The sequence below is a fragment of the Cydia amplana genome, chromosome 8 (assembly GCF_948474715.1).
Source record: "Cydia amplana chromosome 8, ilCydAmpl1.1, whole genome shotgun sequence".
Lineage (NCBI taxonomy): Eukaryota > Metazoa > Arthropoda > Insecta > Lepidoptera > Tortricidae > Cydia > Cydia amplana.
In genome coordinates, this window is record NC_086076.1 from 12593857 (window position 1) to 12610918 (window position 17062).

Here is a 17062-nt window from a genome sequence, read left to right on the forward strand (position 1 = left end):
TGTATTTCCATTACTTATGGGTTATGGGCCATCTACTTATACTACAGTGAAACCTGGATAAGTGAGACTTCAATGGACGAGCAGATTTGTCTCACTTAAAGAGGTATTTCACTTACCCAGGCTCTCAGTTAGCCAGGTACAAATAAATGTCTGTCTCATTTACAGAGGGTCCCATTAATAGAGGTGAGAATAGAGGATATATTTCAGTTATAGAGGTGGTTAATAAGGTATTTTGATATTATCTTTAAAAATAAATAAGGTAAAATAATCCTTGTCCCTAAATATTTTTTAAGTCTGTTTAAATATTTCTTTGAATTTATTTTGAATGATTCTCCAAAGGATAGATTTTTTCAATTAAATTTGATACGGACTTTATTAATTGCGTCTTAAAAATGTATTAAATGAAAATCTGTTTATTCGTGTTACTTATCAAAATTTCAGCTTTCGTTTCGATAGTTTTAACTACATAAAGTAACTAAATGAAACATGAAGTCGTTTAGACACAATTAAGCAAATGCGGAATTTGTGCATAGACTAAGAGTTAGTAAGAATACGGAAATTGATCAATAAAGTCCAAGTTAGAGAGGTCATAGATTGATGTTATCTCAGATACAGAGGTCAATTCCTATACAATTCTAAAAAAACAATTAGGAAAATGTAATCTTATAAATATAGTCTCAGTAAAAGAGGTAAAATACACTCTCTGTCTCACTTATAGAGGTAAATGTGACTATAAAATCACAACAGCTAATCCCAGTTATAGAGGTTCGTTTTATCTCACTAACAGAGGTAATTCAGTGCTAAAGTGTCGGGACCGCACCATGAGTCCCAGCTATAGAGGTTTCTAACTTATCCAGGTCCCACTTAACCAGGTTTCACTGTACAATGTTCCTATTCTTGCTACCGGATTTTGTATCTGTTTTTATACAAAAACCGGCCAATTGCTGGTAGACTTCGCATAATGGAGGATTTCCCACTTTCATGGCTATTTTACGAATAAGAAACACAGATTAAATACACCGTACTTATGTACATGCGTACTCTACCTAGAATGTTTATTATACCTATTTATGTAATATCTCACTTAAGGGTTTATGTAGCAGCTACCAGATATTACTACTGTGATCACGCTAGGACTGGACTCAACAACTTAATTCTCGATCTCGATAAAAAAAGACCTCTACTGTTGATGTATTTTTTATACAGTTTTTATTTTTTACAGGTAGCGGGGCCAAAATTTATGGAAAACAGAAAACCTTATGAACTCAAACAAGTGCTTATATGGTACAATTTATTTCAAGTGCTCTTCAGTATCTGGTTATTTAACGAGGTAATTATTTTTATAGTTATAAATAATATTTATAATGTTTGTTATTCCCCGCACTGACCTTAAGTATACTTATTAGGTACCTCTACTTACTACGTTGCATGTCCGATCATCCGATTCTGCTTAGAACGTAAATATAAATAAACGATATTATGTAATTACTAGCCCAGTTGCTTTCATTCACCTATGAAATTAAAATATTTAATAGGCAGTACATTATTATTATTATTATTTATTCAGGTAATTACAACACAATATCTAATCTTAATTACAAAAGTATCGGTAAACCAGTAAGGTTTGTCTCGATACTCCATCCGCGGTAGATTTTATACAACAATAGAATATCATATCTTTTAACTTAAGAAACTACTTACATTCATAACATGCTCAACTTAATCTATCATTTAATCATTTAATTTTATCTTATCATTCATACTATGCTTATAAGTCTAAGTGATGTATTGGGATTTTGTTTACAATGTTACCCGATATTACGTACCAAAACGGTTAAATTTATTTTGCACCTAGATCTTAACATAAGATTGTATATCAAGTTACATGAAGCCAAGGCTATTTTATATGTGTATGTGATTAATAGTTGCATATTTTTCTCTTGACAGAGCATAGCCAGTGGATGGTTCACGACGCATAGTTTCCGATGCCAGCCTGTAGACTACTCACGGTCACCAATAGCAATGAGGGTAAGCATTATTATTTTTTATTTAATACTCAATGAGAGGTCAATTGAAGTCTTAGGGACCTACAGTTCTTTTTCTGTGTAAATTGGATCAGGTTAGTTTCAGCCTAGGTCCAAACTTTGAGTTTTGAGCCATATAAATCTCATATCATGTTTATTAGCAGAGGCACATACCCATTTCATGCTTGATTAGATTAGAAGTGATTATTATGCAAATAATACCGAGAAGACGTTAGCTAACGTTGAACAGTTGGAGTAACGTAAGAATTTATTGACGACAGTTATGAATTTGTACCTTATACTATACATATACAGTATGTAGATGAAGCTAACATCATTCATAAATTAAATACATATAAGTGTAAATTAATAAATTCATAACTGTCAAAAATCTATCGTTACGTTACTCCGACTACAGTTTGTAATTTAATTGATTCGGGCGTCCAGTTTTCGCTTCAGAAACAGCTTATGCGTGAAAGTGGTTTAAAGTTATGTTATTTTGCTCATTCATCTACAGTTACATAAGATAATAAAGATATAAAAGGTTTAGTTAGAGTAAGATGTCTATTGTCGGCTACGTTATAACGAATCGGGAGTTAAACGACTGGTTGTTAGCCTTCAAGTTCGTATGCGTTATTGACATGACGTGAACAATGAACAAGTGACCGGCTAATGTATGCGTCTGCATAACATCACCAGTAAATTTGATGAAGTTTATAACCGGAAAACTCAATAGAATCGCACAAAGTAGGCGTGAATCTACATATTGTTGGTGAGCTGTCGGTAATACGGAAACAGTAATGAGCCCTTGAAGATTGTGAATGGGTAATAGCAACCTTTAACATTTAGCACGAGTGCTGCAAAAAAATTGTGCAAAAAATATTATGTGCTTATTTACTAATAATTTCATTGTATTGTATACGAAGCGCGTTTATAACGCGCTCCGTATACAATACAATAACATCTTCAGGATGTTGTTAAAGCTGCCTCGCCACTGCAGTGCGTCAGGCATGTTTGCCGAGGCGCATACGGATGGCTTCCATGCCATCAGACGCAAGAGGGTAGCCTCTTTGCTGAGACGAGTGCGAGACAGTAATAACAACATCCTGAGGATGGTAGCTGGACGCCTTGACTGTCCAATTAAAATATTGGGTCAGTATTGTGACGGGAAGGGCATAAAATGTATATTGGGTGACTCCTTTTTCTGTTTTTGTTTTTAATTCTGTTTTGGTTTTTAATTATGTATTTATATGTAGGTACTAACATCTAGTTTCTAAGTTTCGATGTAAGTAGACTAACACAATATGGATGTAAATGTAAAAGTCTGAAATACTTAAACAATTTTTTTTTAAATCCCGTTGTTAATACTGGGATTAAAGAAATTAGTTAGTCCTTGTTTGGTCAAAAACGATGAACGCGTCACGAAATAATACTGATGGGTAAACAAACAAATATTTATTTATATTCAGCTAATGAGTGTAAATCATAGAAGATATGACCTATTCTCGTTTTATTCGTGTAAGGTAAAGGTACTAGTGCTCGCCATGCTAATGCCCAATAGATGGCACCCTGCTGTCACCTGTATTGACAATTGACTTAAGTTTCAAGATGACATGTACTGGGACCGCGTCGAGCACCAGTACGTTTACCTTAATCATATCATACTTTTCTATAAATATACTGCCGTATTCGAACTTCAAGATATTCACAAGAGACGACACGTACTAGATATCCATTCTAGATACGTTATAGTTTAGATTTCAACTAGTTCTCTTTTGCAGCGCAATTCGAGCAACCAATGTCACTTTTACGTAAGATAGAGTTAGATATCTATTAGATGTGAATTGGATCTCTAAGCCATATCTTGTGGAAATCGTTCAAGAATATCTCCAGAATCGCGCAAATGTCAAATTTGACAGGTTAGATCTTAAACATATCGTTATCGTATCTTGGCGATGTCTAAAACATATCTAACAGATGTCTATTGCAAAATCCGAATCGGGCCCATAGTATTACATAGATGATATCTGATGAATCATAATAATTATGTAATTTGTCTAAATTATATAAGTAAAAGTATATGGATAAATGAGAAATGGTTACACAAGTAAAACGAGATTTAACGTTATTTACTCTGATTCACTGAATAATGTAAATTTGCAATTTGCGTATTTGCGGTTATGTTATGATACGCACATGGTATGTGCGTATCATAACATACACTTATCCACTTATAGAGTACTTTACCGTCTCCCCGTGACTTCGTTTGCGTGGGATAATAATGATGATTGATAAAAACTATCGTATGTCCTTCCTCGGGCCTCAAACTATCTCCATACTTACTAAATTTCATCTAAATCGTTTCCGTCGTTTAAACGAGAAGAGGTAACAGACAGACATACAGAGTTCCTTTCGCATTTATAATATTAGTAGGGAATTAGGGATTAGATTTAATGGTAGTATACGTCAAATTGTAAGCTTTCAGTGAAGTCATATAGAATAAAGCCTATTTCCGTTTAACTCGTGTAATCGTTTCACACTTCTCCACATAGAGTAGTTAAACAAACGTAAACTAATGACACGCAAATTGTAAATTTACATACACGGTCTTGTTACTAGCGTCAGAGGGCCTACCGCTAACCACGTTCGACGTGTTACCTCCCTGTCATACTTACGTACGAATTTACAAGTGCGACAGAGAGGCAACACGTCGAACGTGATTCGCGGTAGGCGCTCAGAGCCGAACTTCATAACTTCATATTTAATATGGCATCACTCGGAAAGTGTAAGAGAAGATATGCTACACGACAGTTACTTACTTTTAATTAACACTTTTGGCTATATGGGAATTTTTATTTGCTAAGTAACGTTACGTAGGTGTGTAGTTTGTAGAACCGATTTGAGGTGACCTTCTGCTATTAATGTAGCTAGTAATGCTATACTATGGCGAAATTCAAAATTTTGAAATATTCCGAATTTTTCTGCAAAAAAAGCTAGCTTGCCAGAGTAGGTATGCCTAGTTTGGATATATTGGTATCTTTGTACGTATCTATCGCAAAGGATCCGGCGCACAAAACCCTGTTAGGTAATACAGTTTAAATTTTCTGTTAGAAACATTTAAGTAATTAGGTAATTGTAATGCCTATTTGAATTTGTTTATTTTTTCACCTAAACTGTATGATTTCCGTATTAAATGACCCAATAAAATCCTAATGCTTACTTTAGTTCTGTCCAGTCCTATGAACTAACTAATTGTCAAAAAACGAAACGATGTTTGATAAAATCTTCATTTCCTTGTTTCCATTTGGTCATTGGGAAGCGTTTTATCGGTTGATTATACAAGCGAGATTGTTATGTTTGTTAAAAACAACAGATAAGTGATATATTTTTAATGGTAACATTGCGTTTGTTGTTTTACAGACGGCGGCCGGATGTTGGTGGTACTACTTTTCGAAATTCACGGAGTTTTTCGATACTGTAAGTATTCTTCTAAGTAATATAGAATATTGTCTGGGAAATTAAATACGTTATTTAAATAAGCAATACATAGAAACTGAGACATTATATACCTACGAAAGAAAAAGTTACTAAGGCCCAGGGCTGGGAACCAACGTCTTCGTTCGCAACCTTGGGAACTGGCAGCAGTATTTTTTTCTTTCGGATATTTAATTGAATCTATTTCAATTTGTAATTAGTGTTTACTAATAAAAAGAACACAAACTAAATATTTAATAAAATAATTGATTTATTCCCTAGTTATACCAGGTAGGGATACGTTATTTTATTACTGTTATTAGTATACATATTAATAGGCGAGAACTTATTTTAAATATACTTATTTCAAGGATTTGGAAACTTCAACTTCAACTTCAACTTCAACATTTATTCAGCAAATAGGCCACAAGGGCACTTTTACATGTCAACATTGAATTTACATACAAGCAAAATAATAATAATTATACATCAACAATTATTAAATACAACTACAACTACCAAATCAAACTAACGTAATACAATTACTTAGAGATGTATAAGGTTTCTTAATGTCGAATTACATAAAAAAACTATAATAATAATATTAAAATAAAAACAAAACAGATACATGGAAAAAAAAATCTAAACTTATTTAGAGGTGTAAATGTCTCTAAGTGTCAGAACTAAAAAATAACATAGTTTATCAAATTATCCTTAGAGATGTATAGGGTCTCCAAGAGTCACAATCCTGTATGATTAACACATTACGAGAAAAAAAAAACATACGAGAACCGAATGAGGCGTCTCACTGCAATTAAATTAAAAAATAAAGTTACTAAATATATTCGTGTTAGCTTAAACAGACCCGTCTCCACAAACAGCACCCGTTCACGAGTACGACGCGTATCTCAGCCATCGCCTCCCTCAACCTTCATTCGGGAAAGTGGCGACCCGATCAACGACGCCACCGTAAGCAAAGACTTTTAAGCGAGCATGACATGTTCAAGCTACCGGCCTATATTAATATTAAAATAGTGATAACACTTAGCTGTGAGACACAGCATTTTGTGCTCGTATGTTACATAAAAGACGGTATAGCTTCACATAATTACTAGCCTAAATTGACTTAGAGATGTAAAGGTCTCTAAGTGTCCGAATCATTAAAAATATAAGTATGTACAATAAAATAAAAATAATAAAATGAATAAATACTTAGGGATGTAAAGGTCTCTAAGTGTCAGAATCATTAAAAATAAAATAAATAATTACTTAGAGATGTATATGGTCTCCAAGTGTCCAAAACTAAAATTAAATTAAACAATATAATCAAGCGAGAACATGATTGTCTCATGTGTCAATTCGACTGGACACTAGCATATTTAATTTACAATGAAAAAACAATATTTATTGAACTCTTATCATACTATCGAAATCAAGCTACAGGCTTAAAGGCATCTCTATCGTGTATAAAATCATTTACAGTGTAGTACGCCTTACTTAACAAGGAGCGCTTAATGTGTGACTTAAATTTGGTAAGTGGTAAATTCGCTATGTCAGTAGGGACTTTGTTATAACACAAACAAATAAGAAAATGTATATTATACTAGCGCATTTAAAAAATAGTTTTTTATAGTCTTGTAAAAGTTATAAATTAACACTGCCAAGGTGCACCAACACCAAGGCAACTTGTTGGCGATTATGTTTATTTCCGCAACTTATATGGTCACATCGTAGCATTTGCATAAGTCTATGAGCCCGATCTAATACTGCGTTTCTTTGCAACTTGACAAAGAAGTTCAATTAAAATATCTTTCTCATATAAAAGTCCCCAATTCGCAAGACGCGCAACATACACTTTATTTATAGAATAACCAGAACGCCCGAAACAATTTTATTCTTGACCGCTGACCGGTTTCATACCAAGATATTTTTAGACGGATGGTGTCCATAATTTGCACCCGACGCTTGTTACAGATCTTCTTTGTGATGCGAAAGAAGTTTGACCATGTATCCAAGTTACACGTGATCCACCACGGCATCATGCCCATGTCCGTGTGGTTCGGAGTCAAGTTCACACCAGGTATGTGACAAACATTTTCATTTTTAAAAACCATACAGTTAAAACACAAATTTACAGCTATCGCTTGACGCATTTTAGCCTGTAGGGGTGTAGGGCTGCGTGTAATGTAAAAAAATACATTATTTAGTTAATTTATAGTGTGGATTTATAAATATATTACTGATTTAGTCTACCTAAATAGGCTTACTTTGTTGGAGAAAGTGAGGAGGCGTTATTGACCGGATAATTATAGATTAATTAAATTACAATAAAGTACGTAGACCAACGATTGTAATTCCTTGTAGAAGTACTTTTTATACCTGAGTACGTTGTCTAAGAAACTGAATATGTTGTATGATAAAGATACATAGTAAGTAGGAACGTGTAAAAATATAGTACTTATTTAAAATTCTTTACAACTATGTATTTTGAAAGCTAAAAACCTACATTTAAGTCCGAAAGTAGTGGTTTCGTGATTCGAGCACGTGCACAATCTTTAACCACAATCTATATCACTTTACTGTAGTTTTAAATTCCTTTAAAAATTCCAATAAGTCTAATTTGGAAATTTTTCCATAATGGACATGATCATAATTTAAACGATCATTCTCCTTTACCTCTAACGACCATCAGTCTATAAAGCTGCAGATGTGTTATAGATTTAAATAAAGGTCATTATACTGACTATTGTTCGGTAAGTTCAGATATATGTACAGTTCATATATAAACGACACTTGGGTTCTAATTTGTATTTAATTAAACTTTTTGAATAAAGGCAATACTGATAAGACTATACAGGGTGCTTCCTGTAACAGGAGCAATAAATTAAATTAAAGGCTGTACTCCTCAAACCGACCAACATTTGTTCAGCAACTTTTAAAAATTATGAATCCTTTAGACTTCCTCTTTTTCATACAAAATAAATATTGCCTTCAATGTACGCTGAATCAGTGTGTTTGACGTTGCTTGTCACGCTTTAAACATAACAAAATTTGCAATACGTTGCGTTTTAGAATAAACTTGAAAGTGTAATAAAAATCAAAACATTAGTTATTTTCAAAAGTTGCTGAAAAAATGTTGGTCAGTTTGAGGAATACAGCCTACAGTTTAATTTATTGCTTCTGTTACAGGAAGCACCCTGTATAAGTTTGTAGTTGTACGTCCTGAAAATAAAAATAGCCCTCATTTAATGTTAAGATAAATGATGAATGGTAATGTTTTGATAATATTGATCGTACTACTATGGTTAAAAGTTCCAACACTCAGACAGACTGTATGAAACGAAATGATGTCAAACGTATGAAAATATAATTCATAGTGCACCGTGCCGTGAACCCCTCTAAAGGCTAGTCGTACGCTAGTGATACGTGTAGGCTTACCCGAGAAACCTTGGCTAGTTAGCTAATTAATAATTATTAACGGTTAAATTAAACCATCGAATTTAAACTGTGAACATCGAACTTAAAACAAGTGAGTCTAAACCGTAAAATTATTCAAGGTTAAATTAAACTCAGAAGTAGTCATAATTAAAATAAATGCTTCATTTGTTGATTGTATGTCATTAACATACTTTTGATAAGGAATTAGAATATTTGAGAAACTTGACGTCTGTCAAGTCCACGTCAAGTCATAAGTCATAGGTGATCATAATGTCTGCAAAAAACATAATTTGTTCGAAGGCCTCGGACTCCTTGGAGCCTCACGAATTACGATGTTTGTAGAACGCGGTCGTGGCCCAAACAGATTTTTCTCGAACAAGTATTTTCGGAAACTTACGTAGTTTTCGCAAAAACGCAAAATAATGACGTTCCACGGCAAAAGGTACCTTATCTTATGGCACTTGGCGCGTACGTCGCATAGCGCCGCAATAATAATAGCGCGCGGCGGCGGAGCGGCGTTAATAATATCGTAAGCGCCAACGGCCATAAGGTACCTTTACCTTTACCCGTGGGACGTCATTAATTAACTTGTTTAAACATAATAATAAATAATGCGGAACATTACAATCGTATGTACAATTGCACATCCAAATTGATATTGCATAATTATAGCGACACAAAGTACAAGCAAAAAAGCGGCCAAGTGCGAGTCGGACTCGCCCATGAAGGGTTCCGTATTTAGGGGAATTCTGACGTTTTAAAAAAAAACTACTTACTAGATCTCATTCAAACCAATTTTCGGTGGAAGTATGCATGGTAATGTACATCATATATTTTTTTTTAGTTTTATCATTCTCTTATTTTAGAAGTTACAGGGGGGGGGGACACATTTTACCACTTTGGAAGTGTCTCTCGCGCAAATTATTCAGTTTAGGAAAAAATTATATTAGAAACCTCAATATCATTTTTGAAGACCTATCCATAGATACCACACACGTATGGGTTTTGTGAAAAAAAAATTGAGTTTCAGTTCTAAGTATGGGGAACCCCCAGAATTTGTTTGTTTGTTTGTTTGTTTGTTTTTTTTTGTTTTTTTTTCTATTTTTGTGTAAAAATCTTAATGCGGTTCACAGAATACATCTACGTACCAAGTTTCAACAGTATAGTTTTTATAGTTTCGGAAAAAAGTGGCTGTGACACACGGCTGTCACAGACAGACAGACATGACGAATCCATAAGGGTTCCGTTTTTGCCATTTGGCTACGGAACCCTAAAAAGTTAAGTATTGAATAAACGAATGTGCTAAGCGAATAGTATTGCTGGTTGTACAACTATCCAGATCTATCCTTTATTCATTCAAATACATATTAAGTTACCTACTCTTTAAATAAATCTCTTTGAAACTGACAATTTTGCGTATATTTTATAGCGTATTAATTGTACAATAATAAAATTATTACTCGATATAGGTACCTATTTATGAGTAGGTACCTAATTATGTAATAACATAAGGGGTCATCCATTAATTACATCATACGTTTAGGGGGAGGGAGGGGGTCAAGAAAATGTGACATATTGTGACATAGGGGAGGGGGGAGACACAAACTTTGTGACGTCACTTTAACTTCAATCAGTAACCGAAAATTTATTTAAATTATTTTATTCGCTGTACATTTAAATAACAAGTTTTTAAAACGATAATCGTTTTTATTCGTTTAATTTTCTTTCCTAAGCAGTTTTGTGTTATAAAATTACTAATAGAGTCAGACCAAGAAAAGTCTGCAGCGGATTTGATAGCCCACGCAGTGCAAGTGTTATTTACACGTCATAATTTCATAGTAGTTTGACGTTTAAAATAACACTGGCACTGCGAGGGCTGTCAAATCCGCTGCAGACTTTTCTTGGTCTGACTCTATTTATATCGTCGTATATAAAATATTTTGATATAATATTAATAATACTTGGGTACTTACTTAATTCGATTTGGCGATTTCGTAGAAAAAATGTGACGTCACACTAGGGGGGAGGGGTTTGCCAGATTTGTGACCAAGTGTGACAAGGAGGGGGGAGGGGTCAAAAAATCTTGCATACAAAATTCGATAAGTACATAGCTGCTACTACGCTACATAGCTAACTACAGAGTACAATGAATTCAGTCGATCACCAAATACCGAAATGTAAAGAAAATTGCATGCAAGTTCTTGAACTGTTTAAATGGGGCTTTACCTTGGACTTTCAATCTTGCAGTTCAACATGCTATCGATGCCAATCTCATAATACAAGTCCGTACAGTCGTATTTAGGATTTAGTATTCTCCGATTTTTTTGTGTGATGTCCGTGTAAAAACATTTTAAACATTTACATAAAATAGCTGTTCAGTGCTAGGTTTTAAAAATATTTGATTACAAACCGGTATCGTTTCTGAATGTATTAGGCTATTATAATGAAACATCAAAATCTGCCTCAATTTCTGCCTTATCTGGTTTTTAGATATGTTGATACAACCGGTTAGAGCAATACTGAGATCAGTGAGACTTTCTATAACGAGTATCCTGTGCTACGTAGTCGCGTAATATGATAAAAACTGCAAATTTTTTGCGTATAATCCAAAGACATGCGGCCCAATGCAAACAATGCTTATTCGATGTCACACCGACATGATACCGATCTGGCAGTGACAAAAGTGACGTTTTTGGTTGAAGAAATGTCACAATTATCGACACTGGCAGATCAGCAAGGCTCGGAAAAACGCCCGTCATTTTGATAACATAACCGTAATTTAGGAGTTAGGATCCATTTATGACCCGAAAATGTTTGTTCACAGTCTACGGGCGTCATTGAAGTGTGTTTTGCAGATCAGTATCATATCGGTGTGACATCTTGATATTCTCCACCGCTAACTGATTCTGGCAAAGACCCTAGAGGATGCCATTTCTCTGTAATTCATGTAATTTTTTTTTATTTTCATTACCGTGACACTCTATTGATTTGGTATATAATAAACGCTAAAGCCTAATCTGTAACCCAAATTTAAAGTTTCACTAGTGTCAAATTACTACTTACGTACGGTGCACTGCCAAGAAAAACGGTTGTATGAAGCAATTTATGCTGGTTATACATTCAGGCCTATTCGAAGTATTCGAACACATTGATATTAGAATGACATCTATCTGATATCATTCAGTTATCGTGCATTTCGCTCGTACTTGACCCCGTAGATCAGCGGTTCTCAATCTTTTTTTGACGGAACCCTTTTGGAAAGCGAAATACTTGATGGAACCCTACAATAAAACAATAGTTTTTAGAACAATAATATTATATAAAATAGGTTATACTCATACTTGAGGACCACAATAATTACTTCCATATTTATTTCTGTGCCTAAGAAGAAGTCTATTATTTTTGATTAATTTTCTCATTCCAACCATCTTTGTCACACTCGTTGTTAAACATAAGGTCGTCTCTTTCTCTTTCGGTGTGCCGGAGCTCGTTAGCACGTGCACATTTCTCGCTTGTTCAGCCGCGTCTAAAGGCAACTTGTCCAATTTGTCACAAGTTAAGCGCTTCAATTTTGGAACGCCTATAACCTATCTTGAGTTATAAATCATTGTTTTAGAAGTGTATTTTTTTTATTAAATAAGCTTAATTCTAAATTCTTGCGGAACCTGCAGGGCTGTCGCGGAACCCTAGGGTTCCGCGGAACACACTTTGAGTATGGCTGCCGTAGATGAATTGGCGCGGGCGAGCCCAACGATAACTAAATAACATCATTCAAAAAAATATCATTCTGATGTTAGTATGCGTTCGAATTGGCTTGATAGGTTCCAAGAAGCGATTACAGAAATATAGACCAGTTTGCACTTGGAACGAGTAAATAATTACTTTAATAGTTTTAATACATTTACATGACATTGTATACCTATTTAAAAGATTAGTGTTATAAAGTAAAGTGCAAATCAGTTAAGGAAACTGCTATAGTGAAGTTTATTCATGACTGTTTGTAGAACGGTCGTATTTACTTGCAATGTCAATACATGTTCATGTTACAAGTAAATATTTAGTCATTAGTGTATAAGCGCCACTTACACCATCCCTCTTACCCGGGGTTAACCGGTTAAACCTGGAGTTACCATGGTTACCAGTACAATTTGACACTGGGTTAACGGTTTAACTGCTTAACCTCGGGTTAGTAGGATGGTGCAAGTCACCCAGAGAGTCAAATAAATCGTGTGGTATGACGTAAATATGTAGTACGATCATAAGAATCCCATGAGAAAATTTCCTAGTTTAGTTTAGTTTCTTTTATTCGTTTTCAACGATTCATCTTATGGTTAACCTACAGCTACAGTAATTTGCAACGATATTGGAACATGAAATAATTGATTTATATTTATATATTTTTTCAGGTGGTCATTCAACTTTCTTCGGCATGCTGAACACATTTGTACACATCATTATGTACTCGTATTACCTGCTGGCCGCGCTCGGACCTAAGGTGCAGAAGTACCTTTGGTGGAAGAAATACCTCACCGCATTGCAGATGGTTAGTACATAGTAAAAAAAATAAAACTCAGTAATACTTAAAGTTAGGATTAAAAATTAGGTAAAAACTAAAGTCTTATGGAAAGCCATATAGGTACTTATAAAGATAGTAGGTAATTACAAGATGTAATATTTGCGGTGCAATAGTATGATTATTGTTTAAAGGGAAATAAACTAGTACCACACACGAATGTAGGTCACACACGAACTAAATTAATCGTATCGTTGTACTTACAATTCCGTTTACTTAAACGGAATCTTAAGACGCATTTTAACCCTAACTCACACCCAACGGCGCGATTCGGGAAATAAATTAGAGATTCGCTAGATATGATTTAGTAAATATATGTGACGCTCCACGGCAAAATGTACCTCATGGCGGTTGGCGCTTACGCTATTATTAACGCCGCTCCAATATTATTGCGGCCGCCATAAGGTACCTTTTGCCGTGGAACGTCACATATCTTTCTATTTCATATCTAGTGAATTTCTAATTCATTTCCCGAATCGCGCCGCAAGATTTGAACCGTCCACTTTTCTAAAGGGTACTAAATTGTTACTGCTTATTTCAGGTCCAGTTCGTGCTAGTTTTCGTCCACACGTTCCAGCTGCTGTTCACGGAGTGCGACTACCCGCGCGCCTTCGTCTGGTGGATCGGCATGCACTCCGTCCTGTTCTACTACCTCTTCTCCGACTTCTACAAACAGGCTTATCTGAAGAAGGAAAAAGCTAAAGTGAGTACTTGGAGCTCTACTTATCTTTTAAAAGAACCTTAGCTTAAGAAATTTTTATATAAGCGAGAACCTGTAGGTAATTGGATATGTAAATCTGTTGTAGCTTTTACAAATATTTATAACTGATTGGTTTTCCATGTATTTAATAATAATAAAAAAGTTAAGTTTGATAGCATCTATAGCAGAGAATTAATAAAAAAAATCACTGTTGGCATGACGCCTATACTTTTAAACTATTATTCCTATTGATTAAACTTCCACAGATGATCATGATTATAATATACCTACCTAATGATTACATTGTAAAATCTAGGGTCACACCCTTGATCATTTGCATGTCTAGGCAATATTTCCGTAACCTGTTCTCTTGGTCACTGGAAATATTTAAAACATATTTCCTGTTGAAGTTCAAGACCTTAACCTAATTTGTACATGACTACTTCCTTTTACTATAATAAGTAGGCGTGTTTGACATAGCGTGCTACCTTCGCTGGTAAATATTTTAGCTAAACAAACCTCTACAAACAAGCATAATCAGATTGTGAGGACCATGAAATCAAAGGTTATTACTCTAAAAGATATACGCGGTCGCGTCCAGCTCCTAATATGAATAATGTAGGCATGAAACTATTTCAAACATCTCAATTCCACGAATTTGACGCGATAGTAGAAAATAAATGAGACCAATATTATTTTCAAGAATATTTCTGAGAACATCATATATCATTTCAGATCGCCAGAGCGAAAGTAGCAGCGGAAGCAGCAAAATCGGAATCAAAAGACATGATGTACCCACTCCTGAACGGGTTCAGCAATGGCGCCGGGCTGGGCGACGTGCGGCAGCGAGTCGCCGGCGCAGTCGCCGCGCAGTGACCGATGCGCGCCCTTAGATCCTAGAACAATCCACCCGCAGCCACGGGGGCACTACCGACTCCAATAGCCGACTCTGCGCCTCATTCCGGTAGCCAAACGCTACCGGAGAGCGAAAGGGGTAGACGTTTCGCATTCTATGTGGCCCTTTAATAAGAGTACCCGATGGAGAAAGCTCAATTAGGTAATCTTAAGTTATTGTTAATAATTAGATGTAGAATTGTTATAAAGTATCAGTGTAGTTAATGTTGTATGACTGCGTCATTTACAAAGTAATACGTAAGACTATCCGCAAACCAAACAGACGACCGGAGTCATAATTGCTATAAGTATTTCTTTCTTTCTTTCTGATGCCATGCAGAGGGCCTACCGCGAACCACGTTCGACGTGTTACCTCCCTGTCACACTTACGTACGAATTTACAAGTGCGACAGAGAGGCAACACGTCGAACGTGGTTCGCGGTAGGTGCTCAGGTGATTTACGCCCACGCCGTTATTTTGATTTGCGGTTAGTATAGTGTAAACATCTTTGTAAAGCCAATGGAAAAACCCGTCGACCTGTTAAAATAAGCGTTTCGATTTGTTTTGTTGTCTAAAAGATGCTTATTGCAACCGTCCACGTGTGAGAAGACCGAGGTTTGTAAAAATGGAAGAGCTCTCTCTCCTCCACTATGCAACCTGACCAGAAATCATAAGTGTTTATTTATGACCATTACAAAAATTGCATGGTTATCAGTAGTAATAATAATCTACAAAAAATATGTATTAGGCTCTTAATATTGTACCTCAAAACTACCTGTTAAAACAATACTTAAATACGTTACGCCAAAAACCTCTCTCATTGTTGCTTTTACGTTTTCCTGTGCTATGAATCTGGCATTGATCTAAGTTTAATTATACTGTAACGAACTTTTATTACCTTCCTTATGATTATGACTGCAGTTCGTATTTCCAATATGCTCCGAGCGCTGCGCCTCAGGCGCACCAATATTAGTATGATCTACGATACGCTTAGTTTTAACGGATCTCGAGGTCATATGTTATACTGGTTTGTCTCGGACAATGCACTCGGTAAAAGAGGTAATAGTCCAGTAATACTATTTTTCAAGTGTTGACATTGCTAGTAATTGTGTGAGTAGGTACGTTTGAAGGACGTCAATATTTTTGTTGATGATTCCGTTGAATGGGAAGCGTGTGTGTCTATTGTGTGTGAGTGCCATTGGTACCGAAGCCTTGCTAAAGTGTACATAATCCAACTATTCCGGTAAAGATCTAGACGTTAAATATAATGATGAAATTGTGCCAGTACAAAACGATGTAAATCGTAACCCATCTCAGTTGAGAATTCAGGAAATTTAAAATAAATAGTGGTGGATTGAATGCAGAGGTGGAAGGTTTAATATGTAGTACAAGTTCATTGTTTAATTCGAATTTGTTAACTTATTTCACGATGAACTTAAATGTATTTATATTTTTGCCTCCTGATTCAACTTACAAATAGACAAGTGACTACGTGACGTATCACGAAATCTAGTAAATATTTCACGGCTGAATGTAAGGCTATACACTCTGTGGTTGGTTTTACATTTGTAGAACTAATGCAGCGTTATTATACAGTACCTACCTACCTACTTAATTCCAGCGTAGTCGCGGAGGTTACCCTCGGATTTTTCTGTCTATTTAGGCCAGGCTATTATGATCAAGGCATTATTGTAAGTTTTGTATCAAGCCATTTATCTAGCCTGTAAAATATTTTAACTTTATTTAGTTTAGTTATTATTTATAATTGAAAGTAATTATCTCTTTTTAGTTGTTAATTACATGACTGTTTAATAATAATATAGTACAAGCATAATAGTATTGTTTGCTCGATCACTTTTTTGGTCATTTTATGTAGACAAACGAACTTGTTTTTTATTCGTGAAGGGTTTTAGGATTGCTGTATCTCTTTGTATGGTTATTTTTCCAAGTCTAAAGGTT

At 35.1% G+C, this 17062-nt stretch overlaps 1 protein-coding gene and 1 long non-coding RNA gene across 2 annotated transcripts in view; one reads left to right on the forward strand and one right to left on the reverse strand.

The window, feature by feature from the left end:
* LOC134650245 (very long chain fatty acid elongase 7) overlaps positions 1-15354 on the forward strand; it is a 28405-nt gene extending 13051 nt beyond the window's left edge. Inside the window, exons 3-9 of the mRNA XM_063505194.1 lie at positions 1223-1330; positions 1948-2028; positions 5445-5501; positions 7473-7578; positions 13343-13479; positions 14051-14212; positions 14945-15354. Of these exons, the coding sequence (XP_063361264.1) occupies positions 1223-1330; positions 1948-2028; positions 5445-5501; positions 7473-7578; positions 13343-13479; positions 14051-14212; positions 14945-15085 (792 nt within the window). The 3' untranslated portion in view covers positions 15086-15354. The remainder of the gene's footprint in view (positions 1-1222; positions 1331-1947; positions 2029-5444; positions 5502-7472; positions 7579-13342; positions 13480-14050; positions 14213-14944) is intronic.
* The window catches only part of LOC134650362 (uncharacterized), a 265217-nt gene that overhangs the window by 209332 nt on the left and 38823 nt on the right, over positions 1-17062 (reverse strand). The window contains exon 2 of the long non-coding RNA XR_010097040.1: positions 9891-10140. This is a non-coding gene — a long non-coding RNA (uncharacterized LOC134650362). The remainder of the gene's footprint in view (positions 1-9890; positions 10141-17062) is intronic.